Source organism: Pseudorasbora parva, chromosome 7, assembly GCF_024679245.1.
Source record: "Pseudorasbora parva isolate DD20220531a chromosome 7, ASM2467924v1, whole genome shotgun sequence".
Classification (NCBI taxonomy): Eukaryota; Metazoa; Chordata; class Actinopteri; order Cypriniformes; family Gobionidae; genus Pseudorasbora; species Pseudorasbora parva.
Window position 1 is genome coordinate 29110548 of NC_090178.1, and position 25496 is coordinate 29136043.

The following is a 25496-nucleotide window of genomic DNA, read 5'->3' on the forward strand; positions in this document are numbered from 1 at the left end:
CCTTGAATGGTCTCATTTTATTGGCATCACATGCCTGAAATGACTAATCTGGAATAATGTGGATTACATAAACACGATGAAATATAAAATCCTTTTATTGCAGACGGGAAAGCTAATGTGCTTAGTCATCATTTCACCTGAATAGTTCTAAGACTGAGGGAGCAAACTTGGATACTTGAGTGGGGAGGAGGGAAATTAAAAACAGACCGCCAGTGTGCATGACTATGACTAAGCCCGGGAAAGGCTGTGCATTGAGTACTGATAAAGAGAGGAGAAGAGGGGGAGTGAATGCTTTTTAATGAGGTAAAGGGGTGGGGAGCTTTACAGAGAGCAGGGAGAGAGACTGAACCACCAGGACTTTCACTTTCAGTGAGCAAACAGCCTCCACACGGTTTGCTCCTGCAGCCTTCAACAGATCAAATGTGCTGCTCACTAACTTGCCAGTTGGAGAGAAAAGCCTCAAAACAAAGGGATTCATAAAGGAAGAAGGAAAGTAAGCAGAGTAAAAGAAACAGGAAACTATAAGCTCACAGGAAATAGAGAAACATCTTGCTATCCATCAGAATTTCTCCCCCAGAAGAGTGGGAATTTCCAAGTGACTGAGTGGGATTGAGCCAGAGAGGGACAGAACGCAGAGCAGCTGTCAATGAGAGATCGAGGAGAAAGTGCAGCAGTAAGAGAGACGTTGGTTAGTAGTCCCTAAAAGAGGCAGCTGGGAAACCCATTGAGATTATTCCATAACTTTTCTGCAACTATCTGTCGTACAAAAAGACTTGGTTAAGAAGAACATGGGAAATATGGGCCACATTGGCCGTTAGAAGCATGTCACCAACAGGTAACGTGATACGCCTGGAGCACCGAAGAAGCTCCATCAACTGATGCGCGTATTAAAATGATTTTCATACAGTGTGTATGGTGTTCGAGAGACTAAAATGCGTAGTTGCTTTGAAAATCTTACGCATTTGAATGCTCTGAACCTTTGTTTACCTTTGTCTTTCAGTGCTGTTACTTCTATCAATATTGACTCTTCAAGGAAGTGGGTGCAATGATTTTATGAAGACGACGATCAGAAATCTACAAAACTCTATAAACATTGAAAGAACGACCGGATTCGTGAGTTTCGCCTCTTAAAATGCTTGTTTATTAGAAAGTTCGCAAACTCCTATCTGTGCCTATCTGGTCATTTTGTACTGACCTTATTGTTGTTTTGCGGTTTTGGTAACGTGAGAAGCCCGTGCAACCTACATCAAATTTGACATTTACAATGTGTTGCAGCCAGAAGTGTTTCCGAAGAACTATGTCGTGTCTCACTATTTCAACGACAGCGCGCTGTGCAATGAGCCGGTAAGAATGACAGTTCAATACGGGTCAGTGACGCTCCTTTTTTTGTGTGTGAAATACATTATGCAGTTCAGTTACAGACAATAATTTCAATGAAAACGATTAACATGTTTTAGTTTTCTGAAATAAAAGTAATTTTTGATATTTTAACAGGGCCTGCTATTAAAAGCCTTAAGACCAGATGGTGATTGAGAAAACAATAAAACAGCATTATATTGAAATATTCAACAATAAAAATAAATATAAGCCTACTTTGAAACATGTTTGACAAATTGTTTGACAGTAATGAATACATTTTGTGCAATCCTGTAACTTAAGGTGCAAGGAAACTATTTAAGTATACCAGTACTTTATGGTTACACCACATGCCATTTTTAGTCATTTTGAGTCATTAAATCAAAATGATCTGTTAATGGTATTTAAAAAAATGCCTTTAAAGTTGTCCAAATTAAGTCCTTAGCAATGCATTTTGCTAATATTACTAGTAATATTTTTACGGTTGGAAATGTACAAAATATCTTCATGGAACATGATCTTTAATTAGAATTAGACCCCATTGACATGCATTACTATACAAGCAATGGTTGGAGTTAAAAATCTTAATTTGTGTTCGACTGAAGAAACAAACACACCTGCATCTTGGATGCCCTGGGGGCACGCAGATAAACATCACATTTTAATTTTTAACTTTCCCTTTAATACCCTAATGATTTTGGCATAAAAAAAGGATAATTTTCACCCATACAAATTTATTGTTGGCTATTGCCACAATTTTTTTTGGTCCAGGGTCACAAATGTTTACTATAATAGTCCTTATTAATCTTTACAGAGATCCAATGTTGCTCACAATCTGTTTTGTGTGTGTTTTTAGTGCTGTGTGTTCAGTGCTGCTGTGTTCCTATCTAATTCCTGGAGTCAGCTCCTCCAGCACCTGAGTAGAGTTCACCTCAAGTACAAATTCATCAGTGAACTGATTTACATGCTGGACAACATAGCAAAAGTGGTATATCATCATAAACAGTTATTTCTTTCTAACACACTTCATACCATACTTCTTGCTATACTGTTTTATCAGATGTTGTAACAGTAAGTTTTTCATATCGTATTGTAGGCTTGACAGATCTGTGTATCTGTCATCTGAAGTCAGTTTTTTATTTTTATTTTTTATTTAATTTTTTGTGAACAGAAATTCCCGGATCGTCCAGATCCTTCTGATTTCCCATCTGTTCAGTCATCGCCTGAAGGACTTCTCTCCTTCACCTCATCCTTCTTTACACAATGGCTCAATTTGAATTGTGCTTTTGGAGAGCATCACTGCATCTTCCCCACACCAAGTGAAGAGGATCAAGGATATCCAAAGGAGGGAGAGACTGTGGAGAATCATGAACCGGTGGAGGAGCAACAGCCTGTGATAGAAGGAGAGACAGGTAAAATGCAGCTTGGCCCTGGTCCAACCAACAGCTATACTAAGACACTTTGCACAGGTTTCACTCATTGGAGCTTACCTTTTCTATGGATAACATCAAGTCTGATCTGGTGAAAGTACAAAAAATATGCCACAAAACTTTGCCAGAAGAAGGCTTCACTTTGAAAGGACCGCTACTGTGTTGCCCGGACATTTAGTCAGTTTGGATGGTAATTTTGTTTTTTACTGCAAAAAAAAAAAAAGTTTGGCATTTGCATGAGATTTTGAAGAAATTCTCTTGATAAAGTGGCTCATGGTTTCTGGATGCAGTTATGGAGTATAAATACGGTTTCTGTTGGAGAAAAGGGATGTTTTGGAAACAGACACATGGCTAATATGATGTTCTCTTATGTTTATGATGTTTTCTTCTGCATTATGTCTTTGCACTGATTGTTTCAATTACTTATCCAGTGTTTCTATCATCTTTTACAGTGAATTATGTGTCATCCATGATAAATCAGGTATAACCTGTTGACTGAATGTTTTAACATTGAATGTAGTGAAAAAGTAAAGAATACATGAAGCCAAAAAGCTCAGTGTTCAAGAGGAATAAACTACACTCATGTACTACAGTAAATTCAAGCCATATTAAATCCTGTAGCATAGGAACCACAGCACCTGCTTCTTTCTGAAAAAGAAGAGGGTTACACAAGTCATGTTTACAAGTATTGTTGTCTTGCCATAGAGAAGGTTACTACTACAAGCAATGTTTTACTCAAATGAATTTAACAATCTGTCTGTCTTTGGTGTACACGTGTTGTCTGTTTTTACATGTAGATTTTTATATATAAATAAAAACTTCTTAAAATTAATTCTGTGTTTGCCTGAACTGTGCATTTATTGTTTTTGAAAGAGACTCTTTTGTCTGTGAGAGTGTTTGTATCAGGACTCTCTCTAGTATCAGCTGGGTGGAGGGACTTGGAGATGATGGCACAAACAACAAGGCGCCACAGCACAGAGACCTTTTGTTCACGTTTGCTGTCCTCGAAAGCACACATAAAAAACACTTTGCCAGTCAACACACAGTCAATTGCATTTTAGTTAAATGTTGAAATTAAACAAGTTCATAATGTTGCAGGATTTTTCCATGTTACATTTCAGCAATGGGTTTGTTTGGATTGGCAGAATATTGAGCCAACCTACCTGGAAGGGAAAAAAATTAAAAAGATCTTAAACCAACCTAAGCTGGTTTGCTGGTCTTTTGGCTCGTTTTAGGTGGATTTTGGGCACTTTTCAGTTGGTCTTTATGAGAGAGCTTATAGCTGGTCATCTTAAGCCACGTTGGAAGACCTTATACCAAGACTATAGCGTCCCTTTATTTAACATTAGCAGTAGGTCTAGGCTATAACAATTTGTTACATAATTTTACTGTTTGTTCATGTTAGGCAGCCCATTAGCCTAAATAATATTAGCCTAATAGATACGACTTTTAAATTTGATAATTTATTAGTAGGCCTAAGCTAAATTCGGAAACTAACATTAATAAATGCTTTATTAACATTTTTGATTGTTAGTTCATTTTAACCAGTCGTTGAATGGAACAGATAAGGCTGCGGCATAAAATAATATTTCAATGCCCAGATTTTTATAAGATGACTTGTATGTTACAAATATAATTGAGAAGGAATTCTGGAAAACACTCTCTGGGACAACACTTCCCGCTAGCCCGGGGACTTGGGTGCTTTCCAACTCTGTACAGGGGCACAGTGTGCGCTTTAAACCACGTGACGTGAAGCGGAAATACTCCGTTCTCTCAAAATGTCCGCGGCCGGTGAAGACACGTTGCCTCAGGAGGATGATGAGTTTGAGGACATGGAGGCGAGTGGAAGCGACGTGGAGGACGTGGAGGGAGATGGACAAAACGGGGACGGAGAGGAGAAAGTTTATGTCCCTGGTCTGCAGGCGCTACAGCCGGGAGAAGAGCTCGAGATGGACCGCTCCGCTTACCGCATGTACCACGAGTGCCAGACTGGTCAGTTTGCTGAACATGTCCGATCACTAAACACAGACAAGCATGGTAGATTTATGTATACATGTGGTTTGCTGTATATACAACATATTGCATACTTCAAATAAAGTGTTTGAAGTTATTGTCATGACTGTAATGAGGATGTTTGTATTTGTAAGTGTTTCGATACCACGATAGTGCTACAGTGATTTATATTGCTTTGCAAATAAATATCTGGCCATGTCACCCTAAAGTGTATTTCTTATGTGTGTATCATCATTGAAAATAAAAATGTGTAACTGTTCTGAAAATATTGCCACAGTAATGGCAATGTAGTCTTTATTATTATTATTATAAAGTTTACGTTAGCAGCAAGATGTATCTGTTCCATAACCATATCTGCTCTCTTCTTAAATTCATATATAATAGGTGAACTTCTCTTTCCTCTGCAGGTGCCCCATGTCTAAGTTTTGATGTGGTGCGGGATGGTGAAGGAGAGGGGAGGGAGCAGTTTCCTCTCTCTATGGTACTATGTGCTGGCACACAGGCGGACACTGCACTCAGCAACAGGTAAGCTTACAACAATACTGTCAGAGTGTATCACTTTTCATTTTCTTTAGCTTCTTATGCAGACCTAGAGGTAATGACATTTTCTCAATCCCCATCCAGGCTTATTGTCATGCGGATGCACAATCTTCATGAAACAGTAAAAGAAGACGATGATAATGAAAGCAGTGATGGAGAAAGTGACGAGGACGAGGAAGATGAGGATAAGAAACCACAGTTGGAACTGGCCATGATGCCACATTATGGTGGTATCAACAGAGTCAGAGTAAGTCTATTTCATTTCGTATTTACTCTTATTTATATTAATTCAAAGTCCCTTTTTGGGTATGAAGTGTTTTAAAGATAGTTATGCAAAATCTAAATAAGTTGTGGAACCAGGCCTGTATTTCATTTCTGTGTGTCCAAAGGCTGAGAAATGCTCAGTTCATCACACGTCTTTTTATGTTCACACATTTACATGTGATAATAAATTTGCTGGAGAAAAAAAAGCAGTTGAAAGTGAGAGGATGTTTCTGTCCTTGCAGAGTACAAAGCAGATATATTTTCCTGGGTCATTTTCTCACTCATCTAAATGTATTCTCTTTATACTTTAATAGGTCACCCAGCGAGGGGAACAGGCACTGGCTGCTGTCTGGTCAGAGAAAGGCCTGGTTGAGATTTTTGACCTGCGTCCTCAGCTTGAGGCAGTGCATAATTCATCTGTGATGTCGGCCTTCATCAAGCAGCAGAAGGAAGCCACGCCCCTTTTCAGTTTTACTGGTCACATGTCAGAAGGATTTGCCATTGATTGGTCACCCAAGGTACCAGGTGGGTAATATAAGGTGTTCGATTTGAAGCAGCACTGTGCAGACTAGGGGTGTACCGCTTCAAATTGCTTATGGTTTGGTTTGTATCATGGTTTTGGTACAGTTCGATATTTGCTATGTTCAAGGGAAAAGGGACCAATGTCAAAACAAAAAAAGAAGATAAGAACAAGAATCAGCGCAAATAAATAAAATAGAGCAAAGATACGAATAAAATAAACAGTGTTTTTTCAGGTAGGTCTAACAGTTGAATAAAGTGATCAATTGAAAAATAATATTGCATAGTTCAGTATACAAATTTATAGATTAATCCTTATTAAAGTTGCAAAAGTTAATCAGTTAAGAGCAGTGAGTGATTTCCTTGTCTTTTTCAAATCCAAAATACTGATACTGTACACATGCAGTATCTTTCTTTACTGTTATAAGTTCACTTAAGGCATAACGGTATATGCCTGCTAGGATACCCATCAAGATGGGCATGTTGACACAATTTTTGGGTTATTTTTGTCTTGCGTGAGAGACTTGACAGAGAACTCTATATTTTTTTGCGCTGTCTGAGATGTGCGTGCGCTTTGGATGAGTACACACACACACACACACACACACACACACACACACACACACACACACACACACACACAAATACAAGTCTTATCACTGTGAGGAGAATGGTACGTCATAGTAAGTCACAGTTCTCATGTGAAAATATGTGGAGGAAGAAAGATATTTCTGAAAAAGAAAAGCATAAAATGTTGCAATGTCTTGCAGAAGGCATGAGAACATTTAATACTGTGTGAAAAATGAATGGAGATGATCTACCTTTTAAAAGATTTGTGAATGATTTAGAGCACAGAAGAACCCGGTCAGATAAAGGCTTATTAAAGAGGACATATCATGGAAAAATCTGACTTTTCTCTCTGAGTTTTTCCTATAATCAGGTTCCTGGTGCATCTACCAACCCAGAAAATTTGAAAAAAAGACATTCCAGTAGCTTTGTTTTGGTAAGCCTTTCTCTGTAAGCACATGGAAAAACGAGCTGTTCCAATTTCTCTCCCCTTCTAACAGGAATGGGATAGTACTATAATATAACTGCCCCATTTCCACCCACGGCGCCACCATTTTGTTTTTGCAAGCGACAACGGTAAACAAGACCCTTGTGTGTATTTGACAGTTTAAACCAGGGGTCCCCGGACTTGGTCCTGGCGGGCCGCTGTCCTGCAGAGTTTAACTCCAACCCCAATCAAACACACCGGAACCAGCTAATTGTTGGGTGCGTTTACATGCACACCAGTAAGCTGATAACGCCAAAAAATCATCTTATTGAAATAACCAGTTTTCCCCGTTTACATGTAAACTAGTAAATTGACAACACAAGTAAACCACGTTTACATGACTTTATTAATAAACTGGGTTATTTCCTTGTAGTGGCGTCAAAAATAATAATGTCTGTATATCTGAATAGTTTTTCAAATGTTACGTCAGTTGTGATGTTAATAAAGCGTGTCAGCGGGAGATTTACAGCTCATATTATCCCTTATGCAGTTATGCAGCGTTTTGACTGAACCTCTTCTAGGCTACTTCTGCTGCATGAGAAAAGACAACACCTCTTTACAATTTCCTAGGTCTTAAAAGAGTCTGCGTTTGTGATATGTCCTTATTTCAAGCAAAATGCCAGCTTGCTCTGTCTGGATGCGTTTAAATCTGCTCTAAGTTTGCATTTTTGTCACCTATCACACATGCGCACTTTAATAAGCCGACAAAAAGCAGGTTAATGCGTTTACATGCAGTGAAAAATCAAGGTAAGAGGAAGAAAACTACCTGTCCCAACCGGTTTATGCTTACGCCGTTTATGACCTTACTCCGATAAAAGAAAACGGGTTACCGCATTTACATGACCATGTTCATTGTCGGCTTATTGGGCAAAATCGGCTTAAGAACGTGCATATAAACGGACCCAATGTCTTACTAGGTCATATAAAGGCATTGATTAGCTGTTTCAGGTGTGTTTGATTGGGGTTGAAGCTAAACTGCAGGACAGCGGCCCTCCAGGACCGAGTTTGGGGACCCCTGGTTTAAACGGAACATAAATGCGAACGAGAAGTTACTCACGAGACTTGACGTCTGACAGGCAGTTATCTCAGTGCATGTGCTTCAGATAAGTGTGCTGAGTTTAAACTAATAAAGCTTTAAAACGTTGAAATAAAAAACTTTCTTCTTTTTGATGAAAGAAGAACTCTGCTATCCGTAAGAGTAAATGCTATATAGATAATAAAAACCAAGCAGATGTCTTGTTAGTATTTGACAGCGAATCCGATTGAGGCAAGAAATGTGTGGAGAGGGGATGGCATATTAGCAGCAGCTAATTTGCATTTGAAGGCACATGCACGAAAACAGCCTGTTCTTGACCTGTAGTCAGAAATGGATATTTACAACATGGATTTATAAATTATCTGTGAGGTATTTTAAGCTGGTACTTCACAGACATATACTGGGGACACATGAGACTTAAATTACATCTTGTAAAAATGGGCATAATAGGTCCCCTTTAAGGAAAGTTTCTGTCAAACAAATTAATTGTATTAAAGGACAGCTCTGGAGTCTCCAGAACCTCTCCACACAGGCTGGCAGTTGGGCATAACATTTTGAAATGCATCAAGACTCATTTTTAAATAGTTTAATTCACAGGCGAATGCTATACTACAATGGATGGTCTGTCCTTTTAATACAATTAATTACTTTGACAGAAAAAATAAGCCTTTGTCTGAGTTCTTCCGTGCTCTAAATCGTTCACACAAATCCTATTATATTTCGATACTCTCGGTTCAGTTTTCACAAAATATGAGTTGCTTTAATGCCTTTTACATAACATTGAACCATTTCATGCTTTTTATCTTCAGAAAACTTTCTTCCTCCCTAACCTCCTAAAGTAAGTTTTCCATTTACTTAAATAGACCTGGCAAACCTTCTAAACAAGCCTGTCTGAGACTGATACAGTTATTTAAAAGAATATGAGAAAAAAACACTTTAAAAACAAAACCCTAAAATCTGAATGTTTATTTTATTGAAATCCCACTGATATGTAACTTGTATTAATAATTGGTGTAACAGTTTATAAAACAGAACAGTGTCTTATCTCTATACAAATAGATGTCTACTCTAAACTAAAGGAAGTACTGACTAAGACTCAAATAATTTTATGTTTACCTACCTTAGGACGCCTGGTAAGCGGCGACTGCAAGAAGAACATTCATGTTTGGGAGCCACAGGAGGGTGGAACTTGGAAGATTGACCAACGGCCTTTCAGTTCGCACAGCAAGTCTGTTGAGGACCTACAGTGGTCACCTACTGAAGCCACGGTATGTCAGTCCACAGAGAAAGATGATTTTAAGATATTTTTGTATGACGATGTACGATGTAATGTCTAAATTAGTGTTTTACTCTCACCCCCAGGTTTTTGCGTCTTGCTCCGTGGATCAGTCCATTCGCATTTGGGATCTAAGAGCACCACCTAATTCTATGCTTTCAGCCAATGAGGCTCATTCTTCAGATGTCAATGTTATCAGCTGGAACAGGACTGAACCATTTATTTTGTCTGGAGGAGATGATGGCCTCCTGAAAGTTTGGGATTTAAGGCAGTTCCAGGTGAGCATGCGCAAGTGGAAAGGACTGAAGGGAAATACCAAAGTGAAACGAGTCATGTGAAGAGACAAAAGTAATTGAGGCCATATAAACCAATAGCAGAACTGTTGGCCAGGTATATTTTTCCAGGATGTTTGGAATAACCTACCTGCAAACTACAGTACTGTGAAAAGTTATAGACAAATGTAAAAAAGGCTGTAAAGTTAGGATTATTTTCACATTTATTTTTATGAATAGTTAATGGTCTGAAGGAGTTCTGAAAAAAGTATCTTGTGCTCACCACTAAGGCTGCATTTACAGTAATATTGTAAAATATTATTAAAATGATAAATATATTTTCTATTTTTATATATTGTGAAATGTAATTTATTGTGATATTATAGCTATATTATTTAGCAGTCATTACTCCAGTCTTCAGTGTCACATGATCCTTCAGAAATCATAAAGAATGATTAAGACAAGAATTATTACTTATAAAGTTTATTATTGTTATTATTATTAATAATAATAGTAGTGGTAGTATTAAAACAGGATTACAGGACTTTTCAGAATATATTTTTCTTCCTGATTGAATATAAAATATATATATATATTTTTTTTACAAAAAACGTTCTTGCTAGATCAGTTTTACTGATGATAGAGTTTTTAATAGTAGTGTAGATGTTTTTGTTTTATTTTACTGATCGCATACATTTTTTTTTTTCCTCAGTCTGGACGTCCAGTGGCCAGTTTTAAGCAGCACAGTGCACCTGTGACATCAGTCCAGTGGAGCCCTATTGACTCCAGTGTGTTTGCCGCCTCCGGAGCTGATGATGTCATTAGCCAATGGGATCTGTCAGTGGAATCATGTGATGTGGGAGGACAAGCAGAGGGCTTAAAACAGTTACCTCCACAGCTACTGTTTCTTCACCAGGGCCAGAAAGAAGTGAAGGAGCTCCACTGGCACCCACAGATTCCTGGTGTTCTCATTTCCACAGCGCTGTCAGGATTCAACATCTTCAGAACCATTTCTGTTTAACTGTGTGTGTGTGTGTGTGTGTGTGTGTGTGTGTGTGTGTGTGTGTGTGTGTGTGTGTGTGTGTGTGTGTGTGTGTGTGTGTGTGTGTGTGTGTGTGTGTGTGTGTGTGTGTGTGTGTGTGTGTGTGTGTGTGTGTGTGTGTGTGTGTGTGTGTGTGAGAGAGGACAGATTTGTTTCAGGCAGACTGTGCATTTGTATGATTTTAAATGTACATAGGTGGATGAATGGAACATCTTGGTATGCATGTCATTTTCTCAGCCCTTTTCTTCTACTTTTTTTTCCAGTTTTTCAACTTCTTGAGATTTAAATGTAATTGTATGTGATTAATTACTAACTTGTGCTTGTTAAAACTCTGCTCTGAATCATCATCTAGTCTGTTGGTTGTCTCTTTTATTCAATATTTATTAAATTAAAAAAAACAGCATATTTACCAAAGAACCACTTTTCCTTGGGTTAAAAACACATTTAGAATTGTTGCCTGAGAAGGCAACTTAATGGACATAACAGAGGAAGATATTTTAGTCTTTTAGTCTGAAAGCAGACTGCCGGTTTTAATTAAGGTTCGTTTTTAAAACCATAGTAACATTACATATTAAAAAAAACAGGAACATGTATTATTTTTTCATGGGAATTTTTTTTTTTTTGAGAACTAAATTTCTTCTATATGTTTTGCCTAAGATAAATGTTTTTAATGCACAACTTTAAAGAGTACTGAAGAAAATTGTATTAGCTTAACTAGATCAAATCATGTTGTGCAAATCTTGGAATTTAAAAAAAGTTTTGTATACAATTCGGGTTATATACCTCATGGCTGGGGTGAAAAATGATATGAATTAGTGACTATTGCTGGAAGGAGGAAATAGTTATAATATACAAGGATGCCCTCCAGTGTAATTATCAAGAAATAGCTTGTTGAATTTTTGGCCAAATTGGTTTTAAAAAAATGTAAATACTCCACTTCCAGCAATTGTTTTTTTACTTTGATCCCTAGTTGATGCTGTAAGACAAACAATTCTGGACTCATGGTCATGTACACTCTTAAAAATAAAGGTTCTTAAATGGTTATTTGGCAGGGTGTATGGTTCCATTAAGAACCTTTCATATCCAAAGGACCTTTACATTGCACAAAAGGTTCTTTAGACTATAAAATGGTTAGAAAAAATGGTTCTTTAAAGAACCTTTTCAAAAAACTAGGAACCAAAAATTGTTCTTCTATGGCATCACTGTGAAACCCTATTTTTGGTTCTTCCTGGAATCTTTAGTTTTAAGAGTGTATGTGATATTTGTAAATCCATACAAAAAATCCATAACATGTAATTTAGAATTATTCAGAAAAGTGTAACTAAAAATCTATCCATTCATCCACCTACACATCCAAACATGCAAAAAAAATTAACCCGCAATGATGCTATCAAAATAAAATGCGAGTTTAAGATAGTAAATAATTCATTTTACCTGATTTAATATATATATATATATATATATATATATATATATTATATATATATATATATATATATAAAACAATAGCATTACAGAAATGCATTTACCTTCAATAAGCACATTCAAATAATACAAAATGTCAGTTGACAGTTTTCTAAAACTTTAATTACACATTTTGGTCTGTCTACATTATTTCAATTGGCAGAGTGATTTTGAATGTAAAATATTTACTGATTGTCTGTTCTTGAGTATTTAAATCATACACATGTGAAAGCAAGATAAAAGCCACTGCTTTTAAAAAATAAGCCCAACCTATTTAAGGTATGCATGCTTCCCTTTATGAATCTGATCAAAACTTGCACTCAAATGATCAACAAGAATATGAGCTTTTTTTCATTCACAGTTTAAAAACTATGCCTTTTACACTTTTAGCTTTAAGACTATTTTGTAGTGTAACTTTAACATTTCATTTGTACACTTTTTTAAAAAGATTACATCTCCAAAAACAAAAAAGCAATCTGATTGCTTTTTGCATTTTTAGATATTTATATATATATATATATATATATATATATATATATATATATATATATATATATATATATATATATATATATATATATATATATAATAATGAAAACTCCCAGGAGAAAATTCCAGCATTTATGAATGCATTTAGCAACCTTGCATCTTCCCACAAAAAGAAAAGCTTCTTCGACTGGCTTTTCAGTGAAACTATGCAAGACAAGGATGGAAAACATCTTCAGTGTCTTCTGTAAGGCACTACATATAACCATAACATAAGCAATAATTAATAACTTTGTATGTGGTGTTTGGCTTAAAAAAAGAGAGTTGACTGTTACTCTAAAAATCACCTATTTGTTCTATTTTGTACTGCAGGTATTCACTCTTTGTTGAAATTAAAGCTGTGTCCAGTTAACTGAAGAAGGTAAAGTGCCCTATAACAGAGCTATTAAGTGGAAATATTAAACAGTTTTATATATCTTTGGAAATATATGCAGAAGATTGTTCTTGGGTTATTCTTTAAGATGTCACACTGTCCATGGGAAACTCAAATTTTGTATTTATAAAATCCAATAAAAAGACAAACATAACTGTCTTTCTTTCATAAAAAAGATTTTAAAATGAGCAAACACCATCGTAAACTTCAAAAGTATGGAAAAGAGAGTTCCAAATAGTCCAGTTATTACCTCAAAAAAAAAAAAAAAAAATCCTTAACTCTCCGTTTGGATTTTTTTAAAGCATGATTCCATGACGCTAATGACTCAATTTTGGTCCTCAAATTGCTTACACTGTCCTTTTATAGGCCAATCTCATCATCAAACTCGTCCTCAAAAGTGTATCCTTGTTCTCCGTTGACACCCTCCTCCTCTGAATCTGTTTCTGAAAGATGTTGGTCTTCTCTCCTCCGGTCCAACGGTGAGACTCCCTCATATTCTGAGCTCATTGAGGAAGGGGGGCTTGGAGAGTTGTCCTCCTTCCGATTAACCATCTCTGCTTGTCTTGGGTCTTTGTCGTAAACCATTCTCCCACTAATCTCATGCATCCCTTTATTTGGTCTCAAGCTCATTTCTTCTTCACCTTCCATGTCTAGCCCCTCAATTACTTCCTGTCGACCGATGATCTCATCACGTTTGTCGCTGAATCGCACTTTAGGCCTGAGCCCTTTTGATTTCACGCCATTCATCTCGTTCGCTTGGTCATCTCGTTGGATCACCTCTTTGGTCACACTTTCCAATATCATCCTCTCATTCAACTCATTGGCAGCACTCCTTGGCAACATCATCCCATCTCTTGTGCTCTTGCTGGGATTAAACAGCTCTTCGCTGTCTTTGTGAGAACCCATGGTAAGTCCATCCATCACTCCCAGTACATCTCCTAAAATCGAGGGCCCTAAATCCAAGTCGAGGTCAAAGGAGGAAACTGAATCTGCGTGTCGGAGCTCACTTGGACCGGTATCTTCTGCATATTCAATATCATCATTATGATTCATCTGAATGTCTGTGGTCTCTAGAGTGGCTGCACCAACTGGTTGCACAGAGCTGGGATTAGGACTAGAGGGGCCATGGGTGGACAGGAAGGAGGTGTCACCAAAAGCGTCTCCACCACGACCAATGTGCATGGTATGACGGAAATCACCAAGGGGAGCGGAGATCATGGTGGGGTCCAGACGAGGGGCCCGAGATGATTTGTGGAGAGGCATGGTAGCAACTGTGGAATGAAATCGCAAAATCAGATGAAGGTAAATGTGTAATAAAAACATTTACTATAACTACATTGCCCAGCCAAAAATAAATAAATCACTGTTTGAATTTAAATAGGCAATTTTTTAAGAGTCAATTATTGGATCATTATTGCTGTGATTATTACGTTTTTAGCATGTTTGACAACAGTTCTTCTAACGAAGATGTAGGAAGAAGACCCTGGAGTAGACTTTACAGAGTGCTTGACTCTTACATTGTCGATATAAGATCTTGACCAAACATGTATGCACCTCTTGATGGAAATGACATCACAATATTTATTTCCATCAAGAGGTGCATCGATTTTTGGTCAAGATCTTGTGTTGACAATTAAGAGTCGAGCACTGTGTGAAGTTTACTCCATCCCAAAGACCTTCAACGAATTTAAGGTCTGGACTCAGAGATGCCAATTCTTGTGTGAAAATGATTCTTCATGCTCCCTCCAAACCATTCTTTCACAATTTAAGCCTCATGAATCTTGGCTTTGTCATCCTGAAATATGGCCATGATGTGTCTTTCTACACAGTTGATTAAGAAATGAAAAGCTACACACTCCATCAATTAGGGTTAGAAGAACTGCTGCCAAACATATAACATGCTAGAAACCTAATAATCACCGCAATAATGATCCAATCACACTGTAGCATTTGCCTATTTAAACCTAAACAGCAAATGTTTTGTTGTTGTTGGCCAGGCTGTGTGTAATATATATTCTGCTGGTATAATATTATTCATTTTATTTAATGTTTCTTGATAGCTTGATATTCACATTCCTAAATCATAAATATAATATCAGAATATTACATATTACTTTTTATATTATAGTTAATGAAACAGTTATAAAATAGTTAGGCCTAATGTCATTCCTACATTTCTTTCCTCAGACTGATTTCTCTGTAAAAGCATTTTCCACACAGTGGGACGTTATAACGGCTGTTTTTGGCGAGGTAGATACAATATATACAACTATAGGTTACATATAAAACTCATGGTCTTAAATCTGTACATTTCCCTATTTCATCCATAATAATCAGGAAAGTCATTACGTCGCACACAAAAAGAGCTATGGTTGCGTAAAGGTTGTGAAAAAAAAGGAGTTGACAGACGCCAAATCCAAGCTCGGACTTGTATGTGAAGAGCGTGCTTAAATGCATTCTTGCCGAGCATTCTCGCGAGGTGAGTCTAAAACACATTATGAAAGTGCACACGTTTACAGGTTTTTAAAACTTAATTTTTAAAAATAATCTACGCACACAAATTTTACTTGTTTATGGAGCCTAGAATAGTTTTCAAGCTGAGGGAGTTTCCAATTCTTTAAAATTCAAACAAAATATTTATTTAAATAAAATAAATAGAAATATATATTTTACTCTTTATATGTCTAGTTGTTAAAACATAAATTGTTGGTATCATCCGAGAAGTTTATATTTATTCGAAAAAATGAGTAATGTTTAAAAGTACATCTCCTGACCGGTTCATAAACAACTGCAACAGCTGGAAAGGGTATTAGTTCTAGCTAGGCGTCTAACAGACCTATTCACCACGAGTATACAATACAATAACAATTCTGAGGTTAGTTCTACTGATAAATACTGTAAAAAAAAAAGTTTTGAATTCATTTTATACACACTGGATCAAAACGAAATAGAGTAAGTTGCAGCCACGGTAACTCTTACCAGTGGTATTTAAATTTTAAGCAGAAGACCTGCCTGTTGCCCAGGAAAGTGTCGCCCTGTCCAATGAAACTGTAATAGAGCAAAAAATCAAGAGTGTGTGTCAAATAAGTTAGTATAGATTAGTGCAATGAATGTCTCTTAAAGTGGGAGTAACTGCAAAAGTTACGCGCCCAACGGAATTAACGAATCGGTTTCCTTTAAAACGAGGGAATTAGACTTACTTTGATCCCCGTTTGCTTGTCAATGGGCCTGTATACCTATTTGCTGCTCTTTGAACCAAATGTTTCTTTTAATATCTTCGCTTTCCTTCTTTTACGGACTTTTCTGGCGTCGCTCTTCTCCGATATTTCTTTTTTTTTTTTCCTTTTGGGATGGGCAAGGAAGTGACGTGAGTTTTACATGGGAGCGCTTTGGCAACAGCTGTAATAGTGAATGAAAGTACTGAATGACGCAGCGCTGCATTTAGTCTATGCATTGTTTTCCTTAGTGAACTAAGTTTCACATTAATTTTGTCTGAATTTTCAACCTCACTCAAGTGTAGAATCGGGAGTAAAAAAGTGTGGCTGGAACAAGGCAATTGGTCTAAAAAAGTAATGAGAACAAAATAGGTGATGCAAACATTTATAAAAGTGAGACGAAATATAGGACATATAATAGGCTAGGTACCCTACTGTTAGAACAAATATGTGTTTGAGTTTATTGCCATGGTTGAATCACAATGACAACACTTTTTGGAATCCTGTCTGTCAACATTTTGAATAGAGCTTGTCGAAGCAGAGCCTGTTCTAATGCTGTTTTTTTAATGCATGTATAGGCCTATCACTTTCACCATTAATATTGTAATAAAAGTAGGCCTACAAAGGCCATGAAAAAGTAAAAACAAAAAACAAAACAATTATTCAAAAGGTGACACGAAGTAATAGTCTGAAATTACTATTATTATTGATTTTATTTATTTATTTATTTATTTATTTATTTATTTATTTATTTATTTATTTATTTTTTGGGGGGGGTCAGTTTATTGAACTATTAAGCTATATATATATATATATATATATATATATATATATATATATATATATATATATATATATATATATATATATATATATGTAATGCAAATTAATGAGATTTTTTTATAACAGACTGTAAATATCAGTCATCATCACACAATATCTCCCTATAATTTGTATAAGAAGGTTGATATTATGTGATGAAATCCCTGTAGTATTTATTTTGGGGAGCAAAATATATAATGCAATGTGATTGAGAAATGTAAAAAACAAAAAAACAACAACAAAAAAAGCTTTGTTAATGTATCAAGATTAACTTTTATTGGGTGAAAGCAACTTAGGAGGTGCACTTGATTATATATATATAAAAAAAAGTATAAGCTTTTACCTGCCCTCTGATTGATAATTCATACTTTTTTAGCCAGTTAATAATACAATAATATAAAAGTTATACTTATATTTACTTTACTTTTTTTTTATGTTTATAAAAAGTAGTTAAATGTTTATTTTTTATAAACATGTATTTTTATGTATTTTTTATAAACATAAATCTTTTTATGTTTATAAAAAGTAATTAAGTAATTTATGTTTATAAAAAGTAATTAAAGATTTCAAAGATAAAGGACATATAATAGGGGGACATGTTTAAAACCCTAAAATACCATTCACTTGCTAAAAAAGTATGACTTATCAATCAGAGGGCAGGTAAAACTTATATAGGCCTGCAGGTTTTTCAGGAAAGTTATAATTTTGTTGACTGTATAGATTCCTTTTAAATTCAAGCATCAAATACAGCTTATGGGTTAAGAAAACTGAGACCACTGAATTAATTATAGATTTAAGGCTACAACTGACATTCTTTCTGCTTTGGTGGTCTAAATTTCCTGCCTGGAAAGAGAATTCAAGGATGCTGCAGCTGAGCCATGAATCACATCACATCACTTCCTCTTTCTTAGCACAGCTTATGTCACACTAGAATACTATCACCAGGGTTACTAATACAATGATGAATGGCTGGAAGTGTTGTCAGTGTATGAGGTCACATATAAAAACCCAGCATTATTGAAGGAGTGGCTGGATTAGAGAATATCAATTTACGCGAATGAAACCAAATAAATCACACTTTTATCTTTACAATGACAAAATAAGTCTCAAAGTAGGCCCTATTTACACATGGATTTATATTTGCGCTATACTCTAAAATGATGGGTTACAAAGTCTGTTGAGCCAGAAGTGTGTCAAAGTAAACAGTTTAGGTCTACTTACATTTGAAGTCCAATGCATGAAACACAGTTTATCTCTTTAATACCAGAACGCATTCATATGGATTCATCACTCTTTTCTTATGTAACCACAATCATGAAAATGTTGCCATCCAGTGGTGTTCCAGCCTTAAGTTTGGCTGGAACTAAATAAAACGAATTTACTAAACTGAAATTAAATGTATAAAACTAAAAAAAAAAATGATATAAACTAATAGGCTACATACAAAAATAAATAAATAAATATATAATAATTACTGTTTCTTTTCATGGTAGCCTATTTAAAAATAGAACTCCTTCAGAGACTTTTAATTTGAAAATTCAGCTCAGTGCGCATGCGCAGTCTTCTGGTGCTGCTGCCTGTTGTGTATGTCGGAGGATGTCTGACAACGCAGAATCTCCTACAGAAAATCAAAAAGATGAACCTTCGATACAACACACTGCCACTGAAAACACTGGATCATCGGATGAGAAGAAAAAAAGTACGGTTTATATATATATAAACAGAGAAACTGTTTTAAATGAATTGCTAAACTCTGCTGCAGTGTTTATTTCGGGCAGGTTATCAGCGAGTTACTTCCGCGATTTCGCTGAGATTGACAGCTCTGCCAGCTAATGAACTTTGCGTTTGTATGTAGGCAGCCAATGGCTGGCCAAGTAGGCATGCTTCTTTACCATGTACATTTGTTTTTTTTGTTTTTTCGTGATTTTAAAGAAAATTAGGCCTAGTAGCTATTTTAATGAACTACATGGGCTTAAAAATTCGTGTAAAACCATTCAACCGTACGTGAAAATATATTACAGCATATTATAATCACAATTTAGTGCGACGTTGTGCACCCCTTGCGGATTTTATGGCCACATCGTACCATAGTTATGTATTTATATAAAGTTTTTATTACAGAGCGCTTGGCGATCATTATTGATTATTGAGTAATATGCTTGTACATTTTTACTTGACATATAACAATAATTAGTATTCACACTTTAGATGTCTTTACTGTGTAGGTCATGCATAATTTTAAAAATACGTTTTTAGCTACAATTTTCTCATTGTTTTTATGTTGTATTGCAAACACTACCTGCTATTGAGGTGGGATACTGGTAAGGTTAGGGACTGGCTATAATTTTGTGCAAGTGTAAGGGAAGGGTCAGTAGTGTAATTATAGATGCAGCTAACTATAATTACATGCAGGTTTAAAAAATATATAAATACAATGTTAAACATGTATACACAACTTTTATTGTAGCCAATAATTATGTTACTAGTCGTTAAGGAACTTTCCTAAAAGACACTTAAAGGAACTGTATGTAAGAATTGTATTTCAATTAATCATAAAATGCCCCTGCCACTAGACATTAAAAAATCATGTTAATTTAAAATACTAATATCACTAACAAGAGTAGTCCGGCCAGGATATTGCCATTTAAAAGTGGTTGTTGCAGCCCTCAACTGATGTTGATGTTGACATGTTGTGTTTTGGCCTGAAGCTCCACCATCCACCTATCTATCAAAAGTCAGTAGTGTTTCAGCATCCGGGTTGCCAGATCTGCTCTAGTTACCACAGCTGCAGCTACAGAAGTTTCTGTTGGATTCTGCAGCCTATCTGGCAAACTCGAGTCGGGGGGAAGGGGAGAGGGAATACACCTCTCTACAGTAACAGTACCACTTCCTTTAATATAAAGTTGGACTGTGTTTTAAAAACTGCACTTTTACAACATCACTGTAGACCTAGCCTGACAAGCCAGACCCACATCAAGATGTTTGGTCTGGAAACTCACCATAGACAGGGCTCAATCCGAGGGGCGGGATAAACAGTTGTCTTTCAAACTCCCTCTGCACGCGATAGGATATAGCTACAACCAACCAGAGCAACGAAGGTGAAACGGAGCTCGTTGATAGATTAAACATTCGCCGTATCCGGTCGGCAAAACTCCGAACACATCTTCCGTTTTTAAGAATGACTTCAGTGCCGTTCTTTGGTCTTTTCTTCGAGAAAAGCTTAACTCCAAGTCTTCCAGAGTCGTGGTCAAAGCTGATTCAAAAGACCGCAGTTCTCCAGTTTCTGTGTTTACTAGAAGCACGCAAACGCAACTCGGCCGTCGTCATTATGGCCCTGCCCACTGACTCTATACACGATGTGATTGGCACGGCAAGAGTTAGGCGAATACAGCTCAGAAGGGTATTGAGAGTTGCTAGACACTCGCGGGCAGATTAGATTTGCTGTCACTAGGGTGCGTCTAGATTTCTAGGCTACTGTAGACCATAATTAAGAAGCTGAAACTTATTATAGATTGCACTTTTAAAAGTGTACTTAAAGGGATACTTCACTGCTTTTTCATATTAAACTATGTTATTCCCTTGACTAAGACGAGTTGATACATACCTCTCTCTACTCAGTGCGTGCACTTAATCTCTCTGATGCACAGTGACATTCTGACAGCATTTATCTTAGCCCACTAAGCCCAGTTCATTCACTATGGAGCCAAACAGAGATCAAGTTAGAAGCGACCAAACACCTCCACGTTTTCCCTGTTTAAATACAGTGACACGAATAGTTGAACGATCAAGAATGGTGAATAAAACCAAAATAAAACTTCTGAGAGTACTTCGATTTGGCTCAGTAAAAAGTCACGCCTGAAACATCCTCTCTCACATCTCCCCCTCCCGCCATTGAAAGAAATGAGAGAGTGAGAGGGAGATGTAAGGGAGGATTTAATTGTTATAAAACATGAAAATGTAAAATAGATTTAAGTGGCCGCTTATCTTATTTATATTATATTATGTGAAATTATTTTATTCTGTTTTTGTCTTTCAGTTGATGTGCTGTTAAAGGCTGTCGGTGATACACCCATCATGAAGACCAAAAAATGGTCTGTGGAGAGAGGGAGGACAGTACAGTCACTTGCTCAGTTCATCTCACGCTTTCTCAAACTGGAGCCTAATGAACAATTGGTATGTTTTTCACCCCCACCATGGCCACCTCATTTTATTAAAAAGCTGGGTGGGCCCTACAGGGATTTGTGCCTCCTCTGCCAGACCACTATGACAACAAACAACCACAGATTTTCCTTGTTTCGAAAGCTTGAATAATCTGTGCTGCACTTTGATATCCTGCAGAGTCTGGAAAAGTAATTGTTTCAAACTTTTCCATCAGTGCTCATCTGGTTGAGTTAGTATACTTTTGAATGCTGTGCGGAGTGGACACGGAACATGAAAAATTAAATATACTCTGGCCTTAAAGGGATGGTTCACCCAAAAAAACCTCACCCTCAAGTTGTTGTAAACCTGTATGAATTTCTGCTGAACACAAAGGAAGATATTTGGATTTTTTTTTTTTTAACCAAGCAGATCTTGAGAGATCTGGAAAAATGTTACCTGGTCTAATGAGTCTCAATTTCTGTTGAGACATTCAGATGGTAGAGTCAGAATTTGGCGTAAACAGAATGAGAACATGGATCCATCATGCCTTGTTACCACTTTGCAGGCTGGTGGTGGTGGTGTAATGGTGTGGGGGATGTTTTCTTGGCACACATTAGGTCCCTTAGTGCCAATTGGGCATCGTTTAAATGCCACGGCCTACCTGAGCATTTTTTCTGACCATGTCAATCCCTTTATGACCACCATGTACCCATCTTCTGATGGCTACTTCAGCAGGATAATGCACCATGTCACAAAGCTCGAATCATTTCAAATTGGTTTCTTGACAATGACAGTGAGTTCACTGTACTGAAACGGCCCCCACAGTCACCAGATCTCAACCCAATAGAGCATCTTTAGGATGTGATGGAACGGGAGCTTCGTGCCCTGGATGTGCATCCCACAAATCTCCATCAACTGCAAGACGCTATCCTATCAATATGGGCCAACATTTCTAAAGAATGCTTTCAGCACCTTGTTGAATCAGTGCCACGTACAATTAAGGCAGTTCTGAAGGCGAAAGGGGGTCAGACACAGTATTAGTATGGTGTTCCTATTAATCATTTAGGTGAGTGTAGTTCTTTTAAATAAGTCAGAAGGTCATACCGGGACACAATGGAGTGAAAAGTGCAGCGTGACCGCCCCTTAAAATATTTCTGGTACTTATATATATATAAATAATTTTATTTATGAACCAACCAATTCATTTTACTCATGAAATAAAAAAAAAAAGGTTTTTATTGCTCTTTTGTACTAAATGCTTTATCTTTATTTTTCTTCTCTTCCATCAGTTTATTTATGTCAATCAGTCATTTGCTCCATCACCAGACCAAGAAGTGGGTGTGCTTTTTGAGGTATGTTTTTTTAATGCATTTATTTTTGGGTGTGTTTTGCCAAATGTTAGTCTGCCCCCATCTGGCTTTTTAAAAGGGATAGTTAACCATGTAGGTGTTTTTGTTTCATCAGTAGAACACAAATGGAGATTTTTAACTCCAAACGTTGCATGTTAATGGGGTGTTTTCTATGACAGCCACTATGAGAGTAAAAAACTCGTATTATGTACAAATCCATAATAAAGCCTGTGGCTCGTGACAACACATTGATGTCTTAAGGCACGAAGCTATCGGTCTCTGTGAGAAACCGAACAGTATTTGTTTTTGTTAATTTGTTATTTGTAATGTAATATTCCCAATGCCATTACTTCTTTCCAAATAGGGTCAAAATGCTGGCGCGATCATATATTATATATATTCCTCATTAGTGTCTGCGTGGATCGGTCGAATGAGGCATCTATGATCGTGCCGGGATTTGACCTAAATTCACTGATTCGTAACACCGAGGCTTCAGGAAGCAGTGTTTTGAAATTGGCCATTACTATATAAGGCATTATTTAGTTGTTGTTTTTTGCGCACAAAAACTATTCTCAAAAATATTTTAATTTGTGTTCTGAATATGGACAAAGGTTGTACGGGTGTCGAACGACGTGGCTACGTAATTGATGAAAGAATTTTAATTTTTGGGTGAACTAACCCTTTAATGCAATTTTGGTGGGCATTTCTGTGAAGGTACAGTGTGTTTTTAGTGATTTAATAGGTAAACCTTGTTGTTCTATTCTGTTTTACAGTGTTTTGGAAGTGATGGGAAACTAGTTCTCCATTACTGCAAGTCCCAGGCCTGGGGATGAACACAGCTCCCCCCACCCCCCGCATGAATTTTTCCCGCATACATCTGTACACATACAGTAACAGAAACATCACATTCACATATTCATTGTTTTTATAACTTATACATTTTTCATGGCTTGTTTTTTTGTAAATAATAAAGTGTAAATAATAATATTAAACAATGCATTATCTCGTGGGACTTTTTTAAAGTGGAGTGGAGGTGGGAGGATTGGATGGAAATCATAAGAACACCAAATACCTTTAGCTACAAATTCTGATGAATGTATTTAATATTTAAGCTCATGTTGAAGTGATTTACAGGGAGAAGGACAATATGTGATTCACAGTAGTACACAGTGATTACTTTTTACAGGAGGGGTGGGTAATGTCCCAGGGTGGAACAGGTCACATGCAAGGGCCGGTGCAGACGTAGAGGGGTGTGAAGAACAGGTAGAACAGAGGGTTGTTTAAAAAGGGTGGGATGCAGAGATGTAAAAGATGACCAGATAGAAAGATGGAGACGGCACTAACAGATGGACTGAAGAGGGATTATGGATGCTCTTGGTAGAGTGTGAAGGCAGGAAAAGGAGGAGATTTGGGCAGGATTGTACCAAAAAAGGGGAAAACCAGAAATAATCGCACAAGGATAAGGAGGGAAACTGCATGCTGAACCAAAGAGACGAGACCTTCTGTGTTTAACAACTGCACAGAAGGTAGAAAAAGATGAAAATTAATGGATCGAAATAGGGGGAAATTATTACGATGGACATGATGTAAGAAGATAAATGGGCACAGGTAATAAAAAAAGAGCTTTTTTAATGCAGAATAATGTTGATTTTCTTGTAAAATATTGCTAAATTCAATTCTCAATACTGCAGATACATCTGGTACTATTATCAATAAATGAGTGATTTGAGCATTGCTTCTGATTAGCGCGCAAAATGTCTTTCAGATTGCTTACAAACATAAAAAAAGGAGTATCTGTATTTCAATATACTGTAAAAAATGAAAATATGCAGATCTTGCCGCAAATAACGGTTTCTAGTTGACCTGACTTAAGTTTTGTTGATGTAATCTATAATGTAGTCAGGTTTATTCTGATCTATTAAACTACTTTTATTTTACAGTTTTCATATTAAATGTTCATATTGCTCAAAATTGTAATGCGAGTTTATTTAAGGATAAAAATAATACATAGAAATCCTTAAAAGTGTTTATATATATATATATATATATATATATATATATATATATATATATATATATATATATAAAAAACATGCACACCTACAAAGCTCTAACAGATTAAAACAGATTATTAGAGGATTACAAGTAAAGTTAGACTTAATGCAAGAGCTTAACTAATAATTTCATCACGTAACTTCAAACGTAATCCTTTGAATTCCCTCTCTTTCCTTTTCTCATTTTTAATCCTATTCAGGGCTAGGCTGGATGATGCCTTAGGGAATATCAGTAATAGTTCCATATAATTTATTCTGCATTACATGTTTTACCTTTAGATTACAGTTCTGGTCATAAATGTACATACCCCTTGAAAAATATGCAATATGTTAATAATAATTTTAACTAAATAAGAGGGATCATAAACAGTGCATGTTATTTTTGTTTAGTACTGTCCCGAATAAGCGTTTTCCAGCATCTTCTGCATGTTTAAACCCTTTCCGACTGTGACTACTATGATTTTGAGATCCATCTTTTTGCACTGAGGACAACTGAGGAATTTACTGTAAACACAACTATTATAAAAGATGCAAATATTCACTGATGTTTAAGAAGGCATCATGGCACAGGAGATGCAAATATATTATGTAGTCTCTGAAGTGCCGTGATAAAAAAAAAAAAGAAGATCTTTAAAGAAAAGATGAAAAATGTACACCCTATTGGCTCCTAATAAGGGGCTCTGTATGTTGTAACTTTGAGAAAAATATTTACAGATAACCAAATATAAAGC

At 36.4% G+C, this 25496-nt stretch overlaps 4 protein-coding genes across 5 annotated transcripts; 3 read left to right on the forward strand and 1 right to left on the reverse strand.

The window, feature by feature from the left end:
- The first annotated feature begins 320 nt into the window (after positions 1–320).
- Positions 321–3618, forward strand: zgc:174888 (uncharacterized protein LOC558116 homolog). Of its 2 annotated transcripts, none has more exons than XM_067449709.1 (5): positions 321–835; positions 1001–1113; positions 1276–1344; positions 2213–2344; positions 2528–3618. In XM_067449709.1, the coding sequence occupies exons 1-5, from the start codon at positions 823–825 to the stop codon at positions 2879–2881; spliced, it is 681 nt and encodes a 226-aa protein (XP_067305810.1). In that variant the 5' UTR covers positions 321–822; the 3' UTR covers positions 2882–3618. The 2 variants fall into 2 exon arrangements, with proteins under 2 accessions (XP_067305810.1, XP_067305811.1); XM_067449710.1 differs by having other exon boundaries at positions 321–688.
- A 904-nt stretch (positions 3619–4522) lies between these two features.
- On the forward strand, positions 4523–11149 carry grwd1 (glutamate-rich WD repeat containing 1). Its single transcript, XM_067448996.1, has 7 exons — positions 4523–4778; positions 5207–5324; positions 5424–5586; positions 5918–6128; positions 9338–9480; positions 9575–9766; positions 10473–11149. Exons 1-7 carry the CDS (start codon positions 4565–4567, stop codon positions 10779–10781), a joined length of 1350 nt encoding a protein of 449 aa, XP_067305097.1. The 5' UTR covers positions 4523–4564; the 3' UTR covers positions 10782–11149.
- A 1721-nt stretch (positions 11150–12870) lies between these two features.
- Positions 12871–16540, reverse strand: cdc42ep5 (CDC42 effector protein (Rho GTPase binding) 5). The gene is made up of 3 exons (XM_067449712.1): positions 16386–16540; positions 16165–16233; positions 12871–14456 (listed from the first exon to the last, which is right to left on the reverse strand). Exon 3 carries the CDS (start codon positions 14446–14448, stop codon positions 13546–13548), a length of 903 nt encoding a protein of 300 aa, XP_067305813.1. The 5' UTR covers positions 14449–14456; positions 16165–16233; positions 16386–16540; the 3' UTR covers positions 12871–13545.
- A 2230-nt stretch (positions 16541–18770) lies between these two features.
- On the forward strand, positions 18771–24707 carry atg12 (ATG12 autophagy related 12 homolog (S. cerevisiae)). Its single transcript, XM_067449713.1, has 4 exons — positions 18771–18921; positions 21259–21395; positions 22652–22714; positions 23485–24707. Exons 1-4 carry the CDS (start codon positions 18819–18821, stop codon positions 23542–23544), a joined length of 363 nt encoding a protein of 120 aa, XP_067305814.1. The 5' UTR covers positions 18771–18818; the 3' UTR covers positions 23545–24707.
- Positions 24708–25496: the final 789 nt, after the last annotated feature.